At 40.8% G+C, this 21,938-nt stretch overlaps 1 protein-coding gene across 1 annotated transcript in view; it reads left to right on the top strand.

Annotated features, from left to right (window-relative positions):
• Window positions 1-21,938, top strand: part of LIN7A (lin-7 homolog A (C. elegans)) — a 165,688-nt gene that overhangs the window by 6,051 nt on the left and 137,699 nt on the right. The window contains exons 3-4 of the mRNA XM_010832077.1: window positions 12,518-12,659; window positions 12,964-13,009. Coding sequence (XP_010830379.1) covers window positions 12,518-12,659; window positions 12,964-13,009 — 188 coding nt within the window. The remainder of the gene's footprint in view (window positions 1-12,517; window positions 12,660-12,963; window positions 13,010-21,938) is intronic.

Raw genomic sequence — 21,938 nt, 5'->3', positions numbered from 1 at the left:
ATAGGATAAAAAAAAATTAAGATTGCCTTTTACTTTTGAAACATTTATATTTGATGAAGTTGCTGTCTTGAGTTTAGTATTGATATTGTGAAAATGAATGCAATTTGGATTTCAAAAAAAAAAAAAAAAAAAGGAAGATATATACTGAGTTTTAGGGGCGCTATTCTAAGCTTTCTCTTGGAGAAAGCTCTTTACTTAGTTCTGACACTTGTCTGTTGGGATGAAGTCTTCATTAGGTCAGAGACTATCCTGAATTTGTTTGAATAGAGCTCAATGCATCATCTGGTACATGGTTGGTGCACTCTTCATATTGATTGATTGAATAAATGGATGAATGAAATTGACTTAGTTGGACTAGCTAGCTTAGAGTCATTCTTAATGCTAAAAAAAAAAAAAAAAGCCTTCCAACCTGTAATAACGTAAAAGTGGTAGCTATCATCCTTAATCATGTTGCTGTGTGTGTGTGTGTGTGTGTGTAGCAGACCTAAATGTGGAATGCTCTCCAGGGCCAAGAAGGGATGTGAGTTACCAGTGTTGAGGCTTGTAGCCCTACTTCCATTGCCGACATCCACCTGCCATCTTAACTTGTTAATTGAACCAGAGAAGTTAATGCCAGAAGACAACTGAAAAGGTTACAAAAAGAGACAGGATGAGAGCCAAGCAGAATCCACCTCTTCCCCTACCCTCAACCCCAAACACACATGTAAACTATACTGCCTTATTTTTCTTTTAACCACAAGTGGATGAATGATAGAGCTGTGTCCTGATAAACAAGTTAGAATGGCTTTAATTTGAAATGACTCTGGGTTGGCAAATGAAAAGACAACCTTTAAGTCGTGTTGATTACATCAGTGTTGCCAAAGGTAACTCTGGTCTAGGTGATAGAGTTGTTTTTTATTCTCCATGACTGAGTTTTACTACCTAATGTGCTAGCTGAATTTGAAGATTTGCCTATTAAAAGTAAATATGCCCAAAGACTACTTGAAAAAAGTTATGCTGAATTGAAACTTAAACTGAAGTTATACTCAGATGGTATCTATCTTGGAAAACAAGGGCTTCTAAATTAAACTGGTGGTCACTTCCCTGGTGGCTCAGTTGGTAAAGTATCTGTCTATAATGCGGGAGACCTGGGTTCGATCCCTGGGTTGGGAAGATCCCTTGGAGAAGGAAATGGCAACCCACTCCACTACTCTTGCCTAGAAAATCCCATGGACGGAGGAGCCTGGTGCAGGCTACTGTCCATGGAGTTGCAAAGAGTCGGACGTGACTGAGTGACTTCACTTTCACTTTCAAGTTCCTCTAGAAACACAGTAGCTATTTCAAGTCCAACTGGTTCTGCTATTTTTGTTTATTTGCCTATTGTGGTGATAGTTAACAAAATTTCATTATGATCTAGTTTTTTTTTTTTTTTTTTTTTTCTATCCAAGAATCATCTTTCACCAAAAGAAGGGAAGGGGATAGGGTAATGGGAATTACAAATGGCAATAATATTTAAACTCAAGTTAGATGGACTTTAAATGAGTTAATATGTGCAAAATACTTAAAATAGGCCTGACACATGGGAACCATTTAACAATGATAGTTATTTTTTCTGAGTCCTCAAAGTCCAGAAAGGCATCCTTTGATATCCACAGGGCATTGGTTCCAGGACTGCCTGCAGATAACAAAATCCTTGGGTGCTCTAGTCCCTTATATAAAAAGGTGTGGTACAGTTGATCATTTGTATCCTTAGGCCCTTATGTTCTGCATTCCGAGATTCAAGCAACCCATCTGTGATTCAACCCAGCTGAATCCGCAGACGCTGAACCCCCAAATATGGAGGGTCAACTGTACTCCTGCCATACTGCCAGGAGGCAGGGCCAGATAAGGTTTGTTATCTTCAAGCATACGGTACCAAGAGGCAGTTGCTGTTCAGTTGCTGAGTCGTTTCCTAATCTTTCCATGGACTACAACACGCCAGGCTTCCCTGTCCGTGGATGGTCTCCATGCTACCTCCTGGAGTTTGCGCAAACTCATATGCATTGAGTCAGTGATGCCATCCAGCCATCCCATCCTCTGTCACCCCTTTCTCCTCATGCCCTCAGTCTTTCCCAGCATCAAGGTCTTATTTACAATGAGTCGGTTCTTCTCATCATGTGGCCAACGTATTGGAGTTTCCGCTTCAGCATCAGTCCTTCCAATGAATATTCAGGGTTGATTTCCTTTAGGATTGACGGGTTTGATCTCCTCACTGTCCAAGGGACTCTCAAGAGTCTTCTTCAGTGCCACAGTATTTCAAAAGCATCAATTCTTCAGCACTCAACCTTCTCTATGGTCCAACTCTCACATCTGTATGACTATTGGAAAAACCATAGCTTTGACTATATGGACCTTTGTTGGAAAAGTGATGTCCCTGCTTTCTAATATGCTGTCTAGATTTGTCACAGCTTTTCTTCCAAGAAGCAAGCATCTTTTCTTTTCATGGCTGCAGTCACTGTCCACAGTGATTTTAAGAAAATAGTCTGTCACTGTTTCCATTTTTTCCCTATTTCCATGAAGCGATGGGACTGGATGCCATGACCTTCATTTTTTGAATGTTGAGTTTTAAGCCAGCTTTTTCACTTTCACCTTCATCAAGAAGCTCTTTAGTTCCTCTTCCCTTTCTGCCATAAGGGCAGTATCATCTACATTTCTGAGCTTATTGATATTTCTCCCGGCAATCTTGATTCCAGATTGTGTTTCTTCCAGTCCAGCGTTTCTCATGATGTACTCTGCATATAAGCTAAATAAACAGGGTGACAATATACAGCCTTGACGAACTCCTTGTCCTATTTGGAACCAGTCTGTTGTTCCATGTCTGATTCTGACTCTTGCTTCTTGACCTGCATACAGGTTTCTCAGGAGGCAGATAAGGTGGTCTGGTATTTCTGTCTCTTTAAGACTTTTCCACAGTTTGTTGTGATCCACGCAGTTACAGGCTTTAGTGTAGTCAATGAGGTGGTGAATGTTTTTCTGAAATTCTCTTGCTTTTTCTATGATCCAACAGATGTTGCCAATTTGATCTCTGGTTCCTCTGCCTCATCTGAATCCAGCTTGTACATCTGGAAGTTCTCAGTTCACATATTGTTGAAGCCTAGCTTGAAGGATTTTGAGTATTACCTTGCTAGCATGGGAAATGAATACAATTGTATGGTGGTTTGTACATTTTTTGGCATTGCCCTTCTTTGGGATTGGAATGAAAATGGACCTTTTCCAGTCCTGTGGTCATTGCTGAGTTTTCCAAATGTACTGGCATATTGAGTGCATCACTGTAACAGCATCATGTTTAAGATTTGAAATCGTTCAGCTGGTATTCTAGCACCTCCACTATCTTTGTTCATAGTAATGCATCCTAAGGCCCACTTGACTTCACACTCCAGGATGTCTGACTCTAGGTGAGTAACACACCATTGTAGTGTGTTGGTCATTGAGACTTTTTTGTATAGTTCTCCTATGTATTCTTGCCACCTCTTCTTAATCTCTTCTACTTCTGTTAGGTCCTTACCATTTCTTTCCTTTATTGTACCCATTTTTGCGTGAAATGTTCCCTTAGTATCTCTAATTTTCTTGAAGAGATCACTAGTCTTTCCCGTTCCATTGTTTTGCTTATTTCTTTGCATTATTCACTTAAGAGGCAGAGACCATGTTTATTTTGGTATTCTGTAGAAGCAAGGAGCACTTGGAGATGCCTGGAGGTCAAAATAAAAAGTTTCCTGTACAATTACTAATGTGTCAGCTACCTCTTTCCCCAAATCACTTCTTTCTTGATGCTTCTGTTACATTATTTTTTCATAACTGTACCACACAATATAGAAAAATCTCATTTACACTACTGTCACCCTAGCAGCATAAGTTATTTATATTCATCTTTGTGTATGCATTGCCTATCACAGTACCTGAAAGATAAGTGCTCAAAGGTGTGCTGAATAAATTAATTTTTTTTCATTCAAATACCACATAGCTTCAGGGGATAAACCTAGGTAAGTTACCAAAGGATACAGGATGACAGAATTTTTATTCAAGAAAAAATTTCCTGCATTCATTCTGTTTAAAATTAGAACAGGTGCCTTCCGGGAATTCATGAACATCCTATTACTGCATTACTGGAAAAGTACAGGCAAAAGTTGAATGACAAACTGGAAAAGTTGTTATAGATGGACTTTTAAGATTCAGTAATTGTTAAGGACATGGACCAGAATTTATGTAGATGTTTGGGGGTTTTATTTTATTCTATTTATCTGCAGATATCAAAAGTGTACTAACATGGATGGACCGTGAGATTGTCATACTGAGTGAAGTCAGATAGAGAAGGAGAAGTATCGTATGACATCCCTTATAGGTGGAAACTCAAAAGAAATGATACAAATGCACTTATTTATAAAACAAAAACAGATTCACAGACTCAGAGAACAAACTTATGGTTTCCAGGGGAGAAGAATGGGATGAAGGGATAGTTAGGAAGTTTGGGTTGGACAGGTATGCAGTGCTGTGTTTAAAATGGATAACCAACAAGGTCCCACTGTATAGCACATGAAACTCTGCTCAATAGTATGTGACAGCCTGGATGGGAGGGGAATTTGGAGGAGAATGGATATATGTACATGTATGGGCGAGTCCCTTTGCTGTTCACCTGAACCTATCAACATATTGTTAATCAGCTGTACTACAATCGGCTATTTTTAAAAAGTTAAAAATAAATAATTAAACAGTTGACTGTGGAATATATAACCAAGAGTGACTCTCTGACTCTTGTTTAGTGCTGTTTAATTGTGAAGCATCCCATGATGCTGAGAGAGGCATACAGGTGCCAGTCAGGGGTGCGAGCACTAGATCCAGACATCTGGGTTCAAATCCTACCTCTACCTGCCCCTTCCTTTGCTCTGTAACCTTAGCCTGTTAAAATCTTCTCTCTTTCCTTTACTTTTCATCTATAAAGTTGCAAATAATAGTAGTCTCTTCCTCCTAAATTTACTGTAAAAATGAGAAAATGTATTTAAGTGCTTAGAACACTGCCAAGTTCATACTATTAAATAAGCTGCTCAATATTGATTGATTATTCCCCATCCCCTTCTCCCCAGGGCATGGATTTTTCCCAGTGCAACAAATGTGAAGTGCACAAGCTTCAGATTTAGACAGATATGGATTTGAATTGCAGTTCTGCCACTTACTCTCTGTGGGAGCTTAGAATGCTGCTTACTTTCTCCGCATTCTATTTCTTTCATCCTTAACATAGCAGTAGCGATGCCCACTTTGTATGGTGATGCATTCCTTTGGTTCTTCCCTCTCTTAGCCATGCAAGACAGAAGGAGAATCTGCCATGTGCCAGGCACAGAGTCCAAGGCTAGGGGTAAAGCGTGCAGCCCAGGGAAGATAGACATTATCAGATAATTTATGATAACATAATTTGAGTATTTTAGCAACAGCTCACACATATTGAGTATTTACTGCACACCAGGCATTGTGCTTAAGAGGTTCTCATATTTGACTTCAGTTAGTCCTGAAGACAAACCTCTGGTGTCGGTGCTATTAGTATTTTGAAGACGTAGGAATTGAGGCAGAAAAAGGCTAAATAAAGGGATTGGAACTCAGGCTGGTTGATATTGAGGCCTTGAGCTTAATCACTGTGATACACTGCAGAGAGCAAGTACAGAGGCCTATAACAGGGTCTGTAACAAGCTTTGGGGAACTTGAACTTGTAAGACAACGCAGGCAAAGAGGTGCTTGCAGAGGCTTCAAAGAGCAGACAGACGGATAGGAGGTACCACCAGGAGAGTCCGTTGTCCAGACAGAAGGGAAAGTCAAAGCTTACAGAAGGGACATATACTGATGTTGGTAAAGACTAATTGTGATATATTTTAAAAGCCTAGCACAATTATTTGAAAAGAGCACGTGTTTCATACATGGTTGTGCTTACTCTTAATCATGTTTATTACTTTCTTAGTACAAAAGATGAGAATGCCAATATATGAAATTGTAAGAAAGTACTAGCCACATTCTGGTCCTTCTTTCCATGCTGTGCCAAGGAACCAAGAGATAATGACTGTGACATTCGGATTTTCTTTCACTGATCTGTCATGCACAGGTGAAACTTCTTTACAGACTTGGAGTGTTGACAGGCTCACAGAGGGAGCTGAAAAAGTGATAACAGGGCCCTGGGTCTCTTTCCCTACAATCTTTTCCTTTAAGTGGAACAAGTGCGGCACAACCTGACTTTTCAGGCACAAAGAGAAAAATTGTGACTTCTTTTTCTTCCTTCAAGATTGGCTCTAAATATCCTGAAGGGTATAAACACACTATGCTTACCCATGATCATTAAACTAAATGCCTTGGGGTTTTAACATGTGTTTCAGTGGCCCGAGCTATGCCATATTTGTCTACCACCTAAGCAAACCTCCTGTGAGGCAACTGAAAATTACTCCTTTAGGCCAAAATTGTTAATTTTTTTAACCATTTTTCACCTGAAAATACAGGATTTATTTCCTTCTCTTTTCTGGGTACAGAAAATGTTCTCTGGAAAATGAAGTTCTTGTAAAAATATAGTGGAAGATAAAATAAGTAAAGCAGTATACCAGTGCATGTTACTAAAGGAATGATGAGGTTTTATTTGCATGGCTCAAAGGGAAATTCTGCATCCCACCAGCTTTTCAGACTACAGATACACACCTCTGGATAAATAAGGTATTCTGGATCATGTAGACACTCATTTCTTCTGATGACTTACATCTTCTAAGTATTGACAGTTTGGCATCAAATGATAACTTCGTGTAGCAAAATATTAAGATTGTATATGCTATGGACTGCAGGCTTTTGTCTCTCCCTTTCCCATTCATATGTTGAAGTCCTAAGCCCCAGTATAGTTTGGACGTGGCGCCTTCAAGCAATAATTAGGGCTAGATGAGGTCATGAGGGTGGAGGTCATGATGTGACTATTGTCGTTCAGTTGCCAAGTCACGTCCAACTCTTTGTGACTCCATGGACTGTAGCACACTAGACTCCTCTGTCTTCCACTGTCCCCCAGAGTTTGGTCAAATTCATGTCCATTGAGTCGGTGATACTGTCTAACCACCTCTAGAGCACTAGGGCTCTCCCTGTCCTTGCCGTGTGAGTGTGTATACATCCAGGAGGCAGATGGCTGCCAGCTGGGAAGAGATTCTCACCAGAAGCTGAATTTGCTGGCACCTTGATCTTGAACTCCCCAGACTCCAAAACTGTGAGAAGAAAAGGTCTGTATTTTAAGCCACCTAGGCTTAGGAGAAGGCAATGGCACCCCACTCCAGAACTCTTGCCTGGCAAATCCCATGGACAGAGGAGCCTGGTGGGCTGCAGTCCATGGGGTCGCTAGGAGTCGAACACGACTGAGCGACTTCACTTTCACTTTCATGCATTGGAGAAGGAAATGGCAACCCACTCCAGTGTTCTTGCCTGGAGAATCCCAGGGACGGGGGAGCCTGGTGGGCGGCCATCTATGGGGTCACACAGAGTCGGACGCGACTGAAGCGACTTAGCAGCAGCAGGCTAGGACACTGTAGCACTCATCACATGATCCTGGCCTTAGCAACCCTCTATCCTAAGTAGTTGAATAAATTAGCAGTGGGTAAGATTAGCTGTACACAGATATACACTGAAGTATGCCTAATTTCCTGCTTAGTTTAATTTCTTCCCTCAGTGGGTTTAGAAATCTTTGTCTTGGGAGTTGCCTGGCAGTCCAGCAGTTAGGACTTGAGCTTCTAGCACAGGGGATGCAGGTTCGATCCCTTGTTGGGGAACTAAGATCCCACATGCCACACAGAACAGCCAAAAAGAAAGAAATCTTTGTCTTACAAGTTCTAACATGTTTTCAAAGCTTCTTTTCTTGGATTTTTCTCCATTGTTTTCAAATACATTTAATTATTTAAATACATTTAATTATTTTTTTCTTATAGGTTTCTCCTGGGTATCTTTCAAGGTGAAAGATTTGTAAATTATGCCTTTTCCAAATGTAAAGGAGCTGTAACTAAGCATATTCCATTCAAATAATATTTTACTGATCTAATATTTAATAAGCCTTTGCTTATTTTGGGCTTCCATAATAGCTCAGTTGGTAAAGAATCTGCCTGCAATGCAGGAGACTCTGGTTCAGTTTCTGGATCAGGAATATCTGCTGGAGAAGGGATAGGCTACCCACTCCAGTGTTCTTGGGATTCCCTTGTGGCTCAGATGGTAAAGAATCTGCCTACAATGTGGGAGACCTGGGTTGATCCCTGGGTTGGGAAGATCCCCTGGAGAAGGGAAAGGCTTTTTGCTGTAAGTCTTTCTTTTAATGTTGGGGGTAGAGTTTACGGTATTTGTCTTTGACTTGTCACAGCCTTCCTTATTTCCGGCTGCTCCCTCTTGGCTTTTATGCTATTACTATTTCTGTGTCATAAATGCAAAAGTCAGTGCTACTAATCGTGCTTTAAACCAGGGCTTGGTTATAGACCCAAAACCAAATTCAGCCTGTGAGCTAAAAATGATTTTTTTTTACATTATTTTAAAATGGTTGGAAATATAAAAAAGAAAAATAATTTGTGATATATGACAACTGTTTTAAATTCAAATCTCCATGTTTATAAGTAAAGGTTTATTGGAACACAGCCATGCTCATTCGTCTATGGCTGCTTTTCGGCTACAGGGGCAGAGTTGAATAATTGCAACAGAGGCCATTTGGTCTGTAAAGCGAATACTATTTACTCTCAGGCTTTTTACAGACAATGCCTGCCAACCTTTCAGAGCATTAAAGAAATAGGAAAGAGAGAATGGCTTTTAAGTTTGCATTCAGTTTAACCATTTGAGTTGCTTGACCCTCAGCTTGCAGTCTTCCTTGTACACAGTGTCCCAGATGGTTCTTGCTCTTTGCTCTCTCCAATCCCCCAGAGGTAGACTACTGTTGCTTGATTCTTGGTAGTTGCTAGCCTGGTGGTGGGAGACAAAGGAGCTTCTCTGTTGTCCTAGCCCAGCCTTGGTCTCAGGAAGACCCTGTTCCCGAGTTTCAGGAATGGGCTTTCTCAGTGATCCTGTCTCTCCCCGGTCTACCAGACTAAACCTTTCCCTCGTCCTTGGAGGGTCTTGGTGGGAGAGCTCCCTGTCCCTTCTTCAGTGGTAGAGGACTGCTAATAATACCGGTATAAGATCGCAGAGTTAGCACTCTTTCCTGCCTCCCTCTCACTCCACCCTGGGGTGGGTGCATGTATGTATGCTCAGTTGTGTCCAAATCCTTGAGACCCCATGAACTATAGCCCGCCAGCCTCCTCTGTCCATGGGATTTCCCAGGCAAGAATACTGGAGTATACTGGGGGAATACTGCCATTTCCTCCTCCAGGGGATCTTCCCGACTCAGGGATCGAACCCGAATATCCTGCATTGGCAGGAGGATTCTTTATCACTGAGCCACCCGGGAAGCCCCCACCTTGGGGTAGAAGTGTTTTATCTGTCTCCTAGCTGTAATGGGTTTTTACTTTTACTCTTAACTGTGATCCATTCTTTCTCATCAGCTCCTAGTAAAAGTTTGTGAAAAAAGCATGTGAAAGATTTCCCTGGTGGTCCAATGGTTCAGATTTTGCCTTCCAAAGTGGGGGTTGCCAGTTTGATCCCTGGTCAGGGACCTAAAATCCCACATGCCTCGCAGCCAAAAAACCAAAATATAAAATAGAAATATTATTGTAACAAATTCAATAAAGACTTGAAAAATGGCCCACATTAAAAAAAAAAAAAATCTTGAAGAAAAGAAGGTCTGGGATTATTCACCACTCCCAGAGGTTTTATATTGTCATGTTAGCTCATGTTTGGACTCTCCTCAGGCAGTTAAACACTTTAGCTAATTCTCTTTCCCCACTTGTATGGCACCTAGTGTCTCTCCTGCCATGCTGGGTGTGAGCCTGGCTCACCTTCCCTCTTTGCTTGGATGAGTTTCTATACCTTTTACTATTACTGTTGTGCAAAGTTAACTCATCCTTATGTGAGCTGTAATTCACACTAACCTAATTGAGTAAGAAAGTGTATTCCCAGTTGGGGAGGTAGACTCTGAAAGCAGTTTTGCAGCCTGGTTAATATTTGGTATTTATTTGCACATCTGAGCAACTATTTGGTTAGGCAGACTGTCTTTATGTTGTTGCTCACATTTCAAATTAAAGTTCTATTTAGAGACTAATTTGAGTGAATCCGTAGTATGGCAGACTGAGCTAACACAGAACCTCTCCGATCACAAACATCAAGATGTGCCAGATAAAAATCTAACAATTAAAAAACTCTCTGTAGTTTGGATTGCAAGTGAGAAAGCGTAATCTCCAGGTGCCAGGAATGAAAGGGGAAGTGAAGGCTGTAATGGCATTGATATCGAGCTGACATCTTGGCAGGTGAGGACAGAGGGAGATGAAGTGGATGCCAAGTGGTCATAGACTGAGAAATAAGCCCATGGCTAGGGACAAAGCAGGTACTGGAGGAAATATCTTAAATTTTCATTATACCCGTACCCTAAACTGTATTACTTAGCTTGGAGTCTGAATATATACCACTGAGTTAGTTCAGAACACTTTCTCTCAAGAAACTTAGATAAAATGAATCTAAGCCTAGGACAGACTAGAGGAAGTAAAATGAAAGCACTCTTAAGAAACATCCAGTCACACTGGTTTCTCATCAAAGAAATAATCCCTGCCAAATAGGAGCTCACAAATAAACCTTAGAAAGAAATGAGGAGAACATAGGAGTGAGTCAGTGCTGACAAGTCAGGGGGTGAGTGAGTTCTGTGTTTTGTGCAGAAGGAACAGAAATTCATAGAGAAGAATGGGAAATATAGAAGAAATCAGAAAGAGACCATAAACATATTTATAATGATTTAAAAGTGTACTCTAAAAAAATAGAACTTATAAGGAAAGAATATGACACTGAAAAATAGTAAGTATGCTAAGAAAGAAGACTTTTAAAAAATAAAATGACATTAAATTATATTAAAGTTTTGAAAAACTTGAGAACTTCTATTTATAAGACCATTTAAACAATTTACATATAGGAAAATTAGCACTGTTTTGCTTTATCTGATACTATAGGCTTATATTAGAAATGACTGTGGAACCTGAATGGAAGCTATTGTCGGTTAAGTATCAAAACAGCCAGGAACTGGGGGTTAGCTTTATGTTTAGTTTTGATTTTCTGAAATGTGAAAGTGATCATATCACTCTTTGCATTAAACTCTTTGGTGGCTTATCATTTTCCAACATTTTAAATATATCTTAATATGTTCTTAATTTTATGAACTGACCATATGCCAAAAATAATTTATGTATGGCCTTTCCTTTTTACTATGTACGTCCCAAATGCCTAGAACACAGCCTGGCACATTGCAGGTGTTTAATGAATGTTTGTTGAAGAAACAAACTCAGAGTCAGCACTGTTCTCTCTGTGGGGAGAAACTTTCCCTTCTTCTTTCTCCCTTTTCTTGGCAAATTCCTACTTGTCTTTTTAGCATTTGGGTTTCAGATTCCGCAGAGTCTTTTCTTGTTCTCTAAGACTAGTTTGGTTCCCTCTGTTTCATGCTTCCTTAGCAGTTTATAATGCCCTTTTGTGTGTGTGTGTTCAGTCACTCAGTTGTGCCTGACTCATTGTGGCCCCATGGACTGTAGCCTTCCAGGCTCCTCTGTCCATGGGCTTTTCCAGGTAACACTGGAGTGGGTTGCCATTTCCTACTCCAGGGGATCTTCCCAACCCAGGAATTGAACCCATTGGCAGGAGGATTCTTTACATTTGAGATATCTGGGGAGCCCACCCTTTTGTAAATTCATTCAGATACTCACTCCAGTATTTCTTGAGTGCCTACTAAGTCTTAACTCCTGTTCTAGGTCCTGGGGATTCAGCAGTTAACATAGACATAATTTCAACTCTTGTGAAGCATATATTCTAGTGAGGTGAGGGTGGAGGGTGGACAAGACAAACAAGTGAGTACATAGTACTTTCTATCATTTTAAGTCATCTGGAGAAACATAGGGCAAGGAAAGTAGGGGTGGATCTGAGGAAGTCCTCCTGCATTAGATATTAGTAAATAAGGAGTTTTCCCTGAGGATAAGTGGAGAAAAGTGGCCCAGGAGAAACGGCAAGGGTAAAGGCCTTGAATGAATAATATTCTGAAAGTATTTTAGGAAAAGCACTGAGGCCTGGTATGCCTGGGGCAGTCAACAATAGGAAGGGTAGAAGTCCATGAAGATAGAGAGACTTTTGGGCCTCCAGTTTTTTTCGGAGGGGGCGGGGGGTGAGGGGGCTTCCCTGGTGGCTCTGATGGTAAAGAATCTGCCTGTAATGCAAGAGACCTGGGTTCCATCCTGGGGTGGGAAAGATGCCCTGGAGGAGGAAATGGCAACCCACTTCAGTATTCTTGCCTGGAGAATCCCATGGACAGAAGAGCTGGTGGGTCACAGCCCATGGGGTCGCAGAGTCGGACACGACTGAGCACGAACTCGCACTCGGACAAGTGGTGTCGTTTTAGTTGTCACAGTTACCTCTGCGACGGGCAGGGCGGAGGGGGAAGGCGCAGGGTGTGGGCTCTGCATGGGGAGTCCTCGGAAAGCCAGGTGCAGCCCCAGGAGCAGCCGCGAGGCGGCGCCAGGCCGCTCCCGGAAGTGCGGCCCGAGGCTGGGGTTCGGGATTGTCGGCGCCGGCAGGCCTAGCCTCCCGGCGGGTGGGCCCGCGGACAGACTAGAGGGGCTTCGCATTGGTCGGGGGTCCGGGGCCTAGCCTGGTGGCGCCCATCTGTCTGAGGACAGTGTGGTTGTCCCAGCCCAGCCTAGCCCCCGCGGCAGAAGGTCTGCCCGCAGCAGTTTTCAGAGCTGCCAGCGTGGTTGGGGCAGGGTCCCAGGCTGCCCGGTCAGCACGCAGGTGCTGTAGGTAACCCGCCGCCATGCGGGGTGACTGCGGCCGCTGAGGGCCGTCTGGCCGCCTCAGGTTAGACTGTGGCGTGGACGAGCGAGCTTCGGAGCGAGCGCTGCAGGTAGGCCACAGGCCCTCCGCCCAGCAGAGCCTGAGGTAGGCCACGGGCCCTCCGCCCAGCGGAGCCCGACGCCTGCTGTTTTGAGGACTTTGACTTTTATTCTTAAGATGATAAAGCTACAGGCGGTAGGGTTTTTAGTTTGAACGGGCTCTCGCAGCTGTGTTGACAGTAGGGGTAAAAGGTAGACGGGGAGATTAGAAAGTAATTAAAAGAATCCGTCCATATCAAAGATGATGGGGGTTCAGATCTGGGTAGTAACAGGAAAGGTAGTGATAAGTGGTCAAATTCTGCACTTGCTAGGAAGACTTAGCCAGCAGGATTTGATGAAGGCTTGATTGAGTATAACGTGTAGGAGAAACAAAGCGGTTAATAGAGAATCAGGTCTTTGGTTTGAGAATCAGACAAGATGCCATTTCACCTGATATTGAAAAGACTCTAGAAGAACATAGAAGGGAAGGGGTTACATCCAGGAGAAATACTGAGTTTGGACTTGTAGAGATATCTATTAGACACTCCAGTGGAGAGTTTGAATTGGCAGATGTATATAAAACTCTGGAGCTCAAGAGAAGAGGCCAAGATGGAGATACAAATATGGGAATTATCAACATATAGATGGTATTTTGCCTTGAGAATCCCAGGGACGGGGGAGCCTGGTGGGCTGCCGTCTATGGGGTCACACACAGTCGCACACGACTGAAGTGACTTAGCAGCAACAGCAGCAGATGGTATTTAAAGCTGTCTGGGATCCGTCTAGTCAAGGCTATGGTTTTTCCAGTAGTTATGTATGGATGTGAGAGTTGGACTATAAAAAAAGCTGAGCACCAAAGAATTGATGCTTTTGAACTGTGGTGTTGGAGAAGACTCTTGAGAGTCCCTTGGACTGCAAGGAGATCCAACCAGTACATCCTAAAGGAGGTCAGTCCTGAATATTCGTTGGAAGGACTGATGTTGAAGCTGAAACTCCAATACTTTGGCCACATGACGTGAAGAACTGACTCATTTTAAAAGACCCTGATGCTGGAAAAGATTGAAGGCGGGAGGAGAAGGGACCAACAGAGGATGAGATGGCTGGATGGCATCACCAATCAGTGGACATGAGTTTAAGTAAGCTCCAGGAGTTGGTGATGGACAGGGAAGCCTGGCGTGCTGCAGTCCATGGGGTCACAAAGTGTTGGACACGATTGAACAACTGAACTGAACTGAAAGGCATATGGAGGATGTGAAGATGTGATGTTTGATGACTCAGCTCTGGGTAATTATAACACTTAAAGGTTGAGAAGATGTGGACGCACCAGCCAGGGAGGAAAACTAGAGAGAGGTGATCAGAAGCCAGGTAAATAAAATCTTTTAAGAAGATGGAAAGATTTATCTATGTGAAATGGTATTAATAACAGGTGAAGTAAGACATTGTCTGGGAATTGACCATTGTGGTTAGCAGTGTGAAGGTCACTGATGGTCCTGACACTTGGTTGAAATAGTGGTTGAAATAGTGGTAAAAGCTTCATTGGTATTGGCTCAAGAGAGAATAAGAAGAGAGATATTAGTGACAGTATGGACAACTTTTTTGGATAACTTTTGCTTTCAGAGAAATAGTATAGTAGTAGCTAGAAGGAGATAAAATACTCAGCATGCCTGGAACTCCTGTGTCTGTAAGAATGGTAAGAACTACACTGATAACTGTGTCTATTTTATTGACTGCTTTTTGCCTGGTACCAATGCCTGACCAACAGCAAATGTACAACTAATTATTTCTTGAACAATAAGTGCCATTTCGGTTAAAATTGTAATTAAAAAATTGTAAGGTTTAGAAGTATTTTCAGGAGATGTTACTTTTTTTAAATTGGATAAGAATATGTATTTTGACACTGGTTAAGAAATGAAGTGATCACAGGTAATGTGATCATTCTACATCTACTTACCAATTTCCTTTCTGGCTTAGTTAATGCTAACTACCACATACCACCTTTATTTTAGGAAAACAGTGCAATAATGACAAATTAATTTGCTAAAAATATTCAGTGCAGGTACTTTGGCCACCTCATGCAAAGAGTTGACTCATTTGAAAAGACTCTGATGCTGGGAGGGATTGGAGGCAGGAGAAGGGGACGACAGAGGATGAGATGGCTGGATGGTATCACTGACTCCATGGACGTGAGTCTGAGTGAACTCCGGGAGTTGGTGATGGACAGGGAGGCCTGGTGTGCTGCGATTCATGGGGTCACAAAGAGTCAGACACGACTGAGCGACTGAACTGAACTTTATCTAGAGTACAGTTTTTTAAATCATGGAGACAAGAAAGGAAATACATTTTTCTTTAGCATAGTTGCTGCTGCTGCTGCTGCTGCTAAGTCACTTCAGTCGTGTCCGACTCTGTGTGACGTTATGGACAGCAGCCCACCAGGCTCCGCCGTCCCTGGGATTCTCCAGGCAAGAACACTGGAGTGGGTTGCCATTTCCTTCTCCAGTGCATGAAAGTAAAAAGTGAAGTCCCTGAGGGACTGAAGTCCCTCAGTCGTGTCCAACTCTCAGCAACCCCATGGACTGCAGCCTACTAGGCTCCTCCATCCATCGAATTTGCCAGGCAAGAGTACTGGAGTGGGGTGCCATCACCTTCTCCATAGCATAGTAGAGAAACCATTAAGTCTTTAAAGAGATGTTCATAGTATCAGAGTTGTGTGTGAAAGGTTGATTCGTTGCTAAATGATGGTATGCATTTATTTGATGAAACACACTTATTTGGTTTGAAGATGAGCAGTTATAGTACAGTAGATCCTAGGCTTGACATACGGTGAACTACAGAGATGAGTGAAGTCATGGAAGATAAGATTAAACATGTAGGTTGCAGTGAGAGGCGCTTAGCTTTGTTTGATGGGTAATCTAGAACAAGGAAATTTTAAAAAATTTTTTTAAACTTTTGAGCAGGGAAGTGAAATCATCTGAGCTGTATATTTATTGGTTAGTTTGAAAATTGGCTGCAAGATTTAATATACGGGGAAGATGAATGCTTTACAAACATAACTCTGGAAGATTTTATTGGATGCTCTTTGAAAAACTTTCCATGGTAAAATGAATTAGGAAATACTGGGTTTCCCAAACATCAGGCTAAACAAACTGAAAGATGTTTCTTTAATGTGTAGCCTTTAAGATACTTTGTGAATCTACAAATTGTATGGAATATGCAGATCATTCAGTTCAGTTCAGTCACTCAGTCATGTCCGCCTATTTGAGACCCCATGAATCGCAGCACGCCAGGCCTCCCTGTCCATCACCAGCTCCCGGAGTTCACTCAGACTCACGTCCATCGAGTCAGTGATGACATCCAGCCATCTCATCTTCTGTCGTCCCCTTCTCCTCCTGCCCCCAATCCCTCCCAGCATCAGAGTCTTTTCCAATGAGTCAACTCTTCCCATGAGGTGGCCAAAGTACTGGAGTTTCAGCTTTAGCATCATTCCTTCCAAAGAAATCCCAGGGCTGATCTCCTTCAGAATGGACTGGTTGGATCTCCTTGCAGTCCAAGAGACTCTCAAGAGTCTTCTCCAACACCACAGTTCAAAAGCATCAATTCTTCGGCGCTCAGCCTTCTTCACAGTCCAACCCTCACATCCATACATGACCACAGGAAAAACCATAGCCTTGACTAGACGAACTTTTGTTGGCAAGGTAATGTCTCTGCTTTTGAATATGCTATCTAGGAACTCTTTATTCCAGGAACCCTGTTATTCTTTGAAACAGTTGACAATTTTGGACTGCCGTCATATTACCGTTGTAATCTAAATGAGCTTACATGAATTTGACAAGGAGTTTTGAGAATGGAAAAGAAGGAAGAGATAATGATAGGCATGCCTTATTGACTAATAGGTGGTGAGAATGGGAGAGGGAAAAAGTCAAAGGGGAAATGTGGGTCCACAGCCTTGATGAGCTTAACTTAGCCCCTAGTGAACTTTAAGATGCTGGAAGACAACCAAGAGTAAATTAGGGTTCCTCTCCCCCGAGAATACTTTTATTGTCTGAAACCATAGGTTCATGATTGTAATGAAAAAATGTAGCAACACACTATGCAGCACACTTGAAACCGATATAATATTGTAAATCAACAATTAGGGCTTTAACCTGGAAGGCTTGATTCAAGGCTGGAAACAAGTTTTAGGAGCACAGATACCATGTAGCATATAGTGCACGAGGATAATCTTGAAATGAGTAGAGCATGAATTAGGGATACTGAAGAAGTATAGCTGCAGGTTTTCTTTCCTTTTTATTTTTTCCCCAGAAAAATAATGTGGGGTACGGCCAAAGACTAGTTTTAGAAAAAACGCGGCAGCAAGTACTTGAAAGTAAGCATCATTTGCAGTATTTAGACTGAGATATAAAAAGATAACCTATGTAAAACCTGTTTTTATTCTTAGCATATTAATTCCCCATGTCAATAAAGTGTGATGCTTCTTTCAGAAATCCTGCAGGATGTCAGTTAAAATCCTCTGCATACTTGGGTAGTCGGTATATTGTGGTAAGCTGGAAACTCCTTACTTTTTCAGCTTTGTCGTCTGTCCATTGTGTCCGTATAAGGAGTACTGTCCTAGGTTTATGGCTCCTTTCCTTGACGTTCTCACGGGTCTGCCTTTGGGCCTCCTTGTGAGCCTCTCAAAGAAACACTTGTTCTCTAGAACTATGCTGTCGATACTTACAGATGTATCATGGAAAGTCTAGGAATTTATAAAATGGTTGTGAAAGGCTGAAAAAGTATCAGAAATAAAACCTTTAAAAACTCAGAAAATTGAGATTAAATAAACTACAAAACACAGTATGTCATTTGTTGTATTAATATCCTTTGCATAATTGCATCTGCCTGCATTTATGTTCAGAAGGAGGTGCACATAGCAAAACATGTAGATGCACTCTCAAGGTCAGAATGTGGAGTTTGGAAGAAAAATATGGAGCAGACGGTAAGCTCATAGGAAAATTAAGTCAGCCAGCTCTCCCCAGATGGTCATCTTTATACTGGTTTTTTTTGTAGTTTGCGAATTAGGCACCTGTGTTTTCTTTAACTCACTCTGTGCCATGTGAATTCTTACATTTGACATTTAATTGCAAATAAAAACAATAAGTTCTGATTTTTTCCACCAAAACCCCCATATTTTTAATTTTTTTTCTTGAAATGAAATAACACTTACTCATATTTTGGAATTTCTAAAATGCTTATTTGAATTTTACAGGTTATTGCCTGGTATGATAGTGGTTCAACTCACATAAATCATTTCTTTTTGCACTTCTCAGGACACTGGCTTGAGTAGCTTTTAAGAACTGTTCAATTGTGTACGTATATATAATTTTTTTTTCTGTAGAATATATTTTTAAAGGAAATCTATGGTTCATGATAAAAATAGCTGTACTGATTTCATATCTAATTTAGTTTAAAATGTTCCTGGATTGTGACAGTCTGATGTTAAGTACATCGTCTAATCTCATATATAAGAAGAATATAATGCCTTTAAATACACAATGATTTTCAGGTAAACAATATGTTTTTCTCAGCCACTGCTTTCAGACTTTTATGGCATTTGAACTGGCATTCTGTTATTGAAATGTCAGATAAAAATAGTAACGCTACCTCTATCCAAGCTTGATAAACCAACACAATTTCCTCCTTCTTTTGCTTCATTTATATGCAGTAATAAGTGTTGACATTGAGATGCGTGTAGGAGAAAAGGATTCCTAAGAGAGACATGTTTATCTTTTTCCTTTCCCATTAAAGATATCCTTGATAAATGTCCCGAAAGTAAGTTTGTTTAAAGCATTATAAGAATGTGATGATGTTCTTGCACTTGAGTTAAGGTATTCAGTGTATATATAATTAAAGATAAAATAAAACTACTCAGGAAATTATGGCAGGTGTGGCTTGTGTTAATGACACTTGAAAAATAATGCCTTTAAAATTAAACTTTTTAATGTAAGAGTAGCTTGTTTTGCATTAAAACATGTGAATTCATACTCAGATTTAAGTATTGGGATATTATCTTATTCAAAAGATAAAACAAAGCTAAGCTTATTTAATTTTCTCTGAAATAGAACAAAACCCGGCTATTTCCTATAAATTCAAGACCTTGTTGAGCAAGTCATTTCAAGTTTATTGCCTTTGCCTGTTTGTTTTGAGGTCAATTAGATCCTAATGACTCATGAACTAGAAAAGGTACAGGTATAATTTTAAGGGCATCTAATGGTCTAATGGTCTATGGAGAAGGCAATGGCACCCCACTCCAGTGTTCTTGCCTGGAGAATCCCAGGGACGGGGGAGCCTGGTGGGCTGTCGTCTATGGGGTCGCACAGAGTTGGACACGACTGAAGTGACTTAGCAATGGTCTATGGGATTAATTTTTTTTCATCTGACAAGAAAATATTGTTATTTTAGTCTAATATGAAGTTGCAGCATCTGTTTTTATCCAACTAAAAGTTTTATTTGTGAATTTTTAACTCCTCATGCTTAGAGTCTGCTCCCAACCTCTAAATTCCATCTCCTAGAACTTCCTTAGAATTACAGTTGAAAAATGTTTCCGATCCATTTTCATACATACGGCAGTTAAATTCTGGTTACAGAGTCAGTGGAACGGTCTTTCTGTGCAGTGTGTTGAATAGCATTATATAAGTCACCCCTACTCCAAAACGTTTCCTCCATCTCTGGACATGTATTTTCTTTGGGCTCATTTGTTTATTCAGTAAGTATTTGATAGTACCTGCCTTGTTAACAGCCTTCAACTGGGCATGGACAGCAAAGAAGAACAGAACCAATCATGGTTCTTATTTTCCTGAAGGTTACAATCTACAGGAGAGGAGTAGTGGTCAAATAATCCTGGAGATAAACATAAAATTATAATAATGATAAGTACTAGGAAACAAAGATGGACTATGAAAGAACCATGGCACAGAGTAGGCATTTAATAGTAGGTACTTCATATTTGTTGGCTGGATTAATGAAAAATAATTGAATGAAAGGGATGACATGGAGAATTATCCTAGAGAAAGCTTCCCTGAGGAAGTTATATTTGACCTGAGATCTGAAGCATAATCAATCAATCATTCAGTTGGTAAATAGTATAGGAAAGAGAGTTTCAAACAAAGAGAAAAACAAGGTTTTGTGGCAAGATGGACCATGGCAAATAAGAGAGTGAGGCTATAGTAAGAGTTCAAAATAGAACATGGTGCCAGGAGACACTGGAGTGATTAGTCTTCATTCACAGACAAAATGATTATCTGTGTAAAAAATCCTACATGTATGCATGCTAAGTCACTTCAGTGGTGTCTGACTCTTTGTGACTTTATGGACTGACTGTACAGCCCACCAGGCTCTTCTGTCCATGGAATTCTCCAGGCAAGAAGACTGGAGTGGGTTGCCATATCTTCTTCCAGAGATCTTCCTGACCCAGGGATTGATTGAACCCACGTCTCATGTCTCCTGCATTGGCAGGCAGGTTCTTTACCACTAGTGCCACCAAGGAAGCCTTCTAAAATGAATAGATGACTTTAGTATGTGAGAAGATGTAAGGTTACCAGGAAAATATCAATTGTATCTCTATATAGCAGCAGTGAGCAATTGAAAACTAAAATTCAAAAACAATATTTATGATAGCATCAAAATCATGAAATACTTGGAGTCAAATTTAACACAGTTTGTGTTAGAACTGGATTCTAAAACATACAAAATGTTGCTCAGAGAACATAAAGATTTAAATAGAATGGTATACGATGGTCATGTGGTTAGGGATTCAACACTTTAAATATGTCATTTTTCCCCAAAGTGTTACACGGTTGTAACACAATCCCAGTTAAAATGTTAGTGGTTTTTTTAATTGATGATTTAATTGTAAGATCTATATGAAAATACAGACAGGATAGAATAGCAAAATTGAAAACCAAGAACAAAGTTGGAGGGTTTATGTTGCTACTTCATATCATAATTTGCTATAAAGATATAGTAACCAAGATGATGTTAGTGTATATGCCAAGCAATGAAATACAGGATAAAGGTCAGAAATAGGCCCACAAGTGTATAGCTAATTGATATTCAATAGTTGTGCTGGGGAAACTCAATGGAGAAAGGCTAGTCCTTTTAGTAAGTGGTACTATAAGAATTTGATACTCTGTGCAAAAAATCAACCCTGACGCTTCCTATCATGCTCAAAACTCACACTCAAAACTCAACTCAAAAATGCACCATAATTCTAAATGTAAGAGCTAAAATTATTATACTCTTTTAAAATATAGAATAAAATGCTTGAGAGCTTGGGTTAATCCAAGATTTCCTAGACTGAATGTAAAACGCATGAATGATAGTAGAAAATGATAATAAATTTTAAGTTGTTGGTATTGTCAAGAAAGGTTTGTTAAAGACATTTTCAATTAGAAGGTATTGTTAAGAGAATTAAAAACCAACTCAAGAACCAGGAGAAAATATTTGCACAATATATCTGTTAAAGGATTTGTATCCAGAATAGCTCAGATGGTAAAGAATCTGCCTGCAATGCAGAAGACCCAGGTTCGATCCCTGGGTTGGGAAGATGCCCTGGAGAAACAAATTGCAATCCACTCCTGTATTCTTACCTAGGAAATCCCATGGACTGAGAAGACTGGTGGGCTATAGTCTCTGGGGTCGCAAAGAGTTAGACACCACTGAGTGACTAACACTTTCACTTTAACCCCAAATATATAAAGAACTCTTAATACTCAATAATTTAAATAAGTGACCTAGTTAAAAAAAAAAAAACACATAAAATTTAGATCAGATCAGATCAGATCAGATCAGTTGCTCAGTCGTGTCCGACTCTTTGCAACCCCATGAATCGCAGCACGCCAGGCCTCCCTGTCTATCACCAACTCCCGGAGTTCACCCAGACTCACGTCTATCGAGTCAGTGATGCCATCCAGCCATCTCATCCCTGTC

This window comes from Bison bison, unplaced genomic scaffold (genome assembly GCF_000754665.1).
Source record: "Bison bison bison isolate TAMUID 2011002044 unplaced genomic scaffold, Bison_UMD1.0 scf7180017864535, whole genome shotgun sequence".
Taxonomy (NCBI): Eukaryota; Metazoa; Chordata; class Mammalia; order Artiodactyla; family Bovidae; genus Bison; species Bison bison.
Note: the sequence above shows the minus strand (reverse complement) of the source record. Positions and strands in the feature narration are given on the sequence as shown.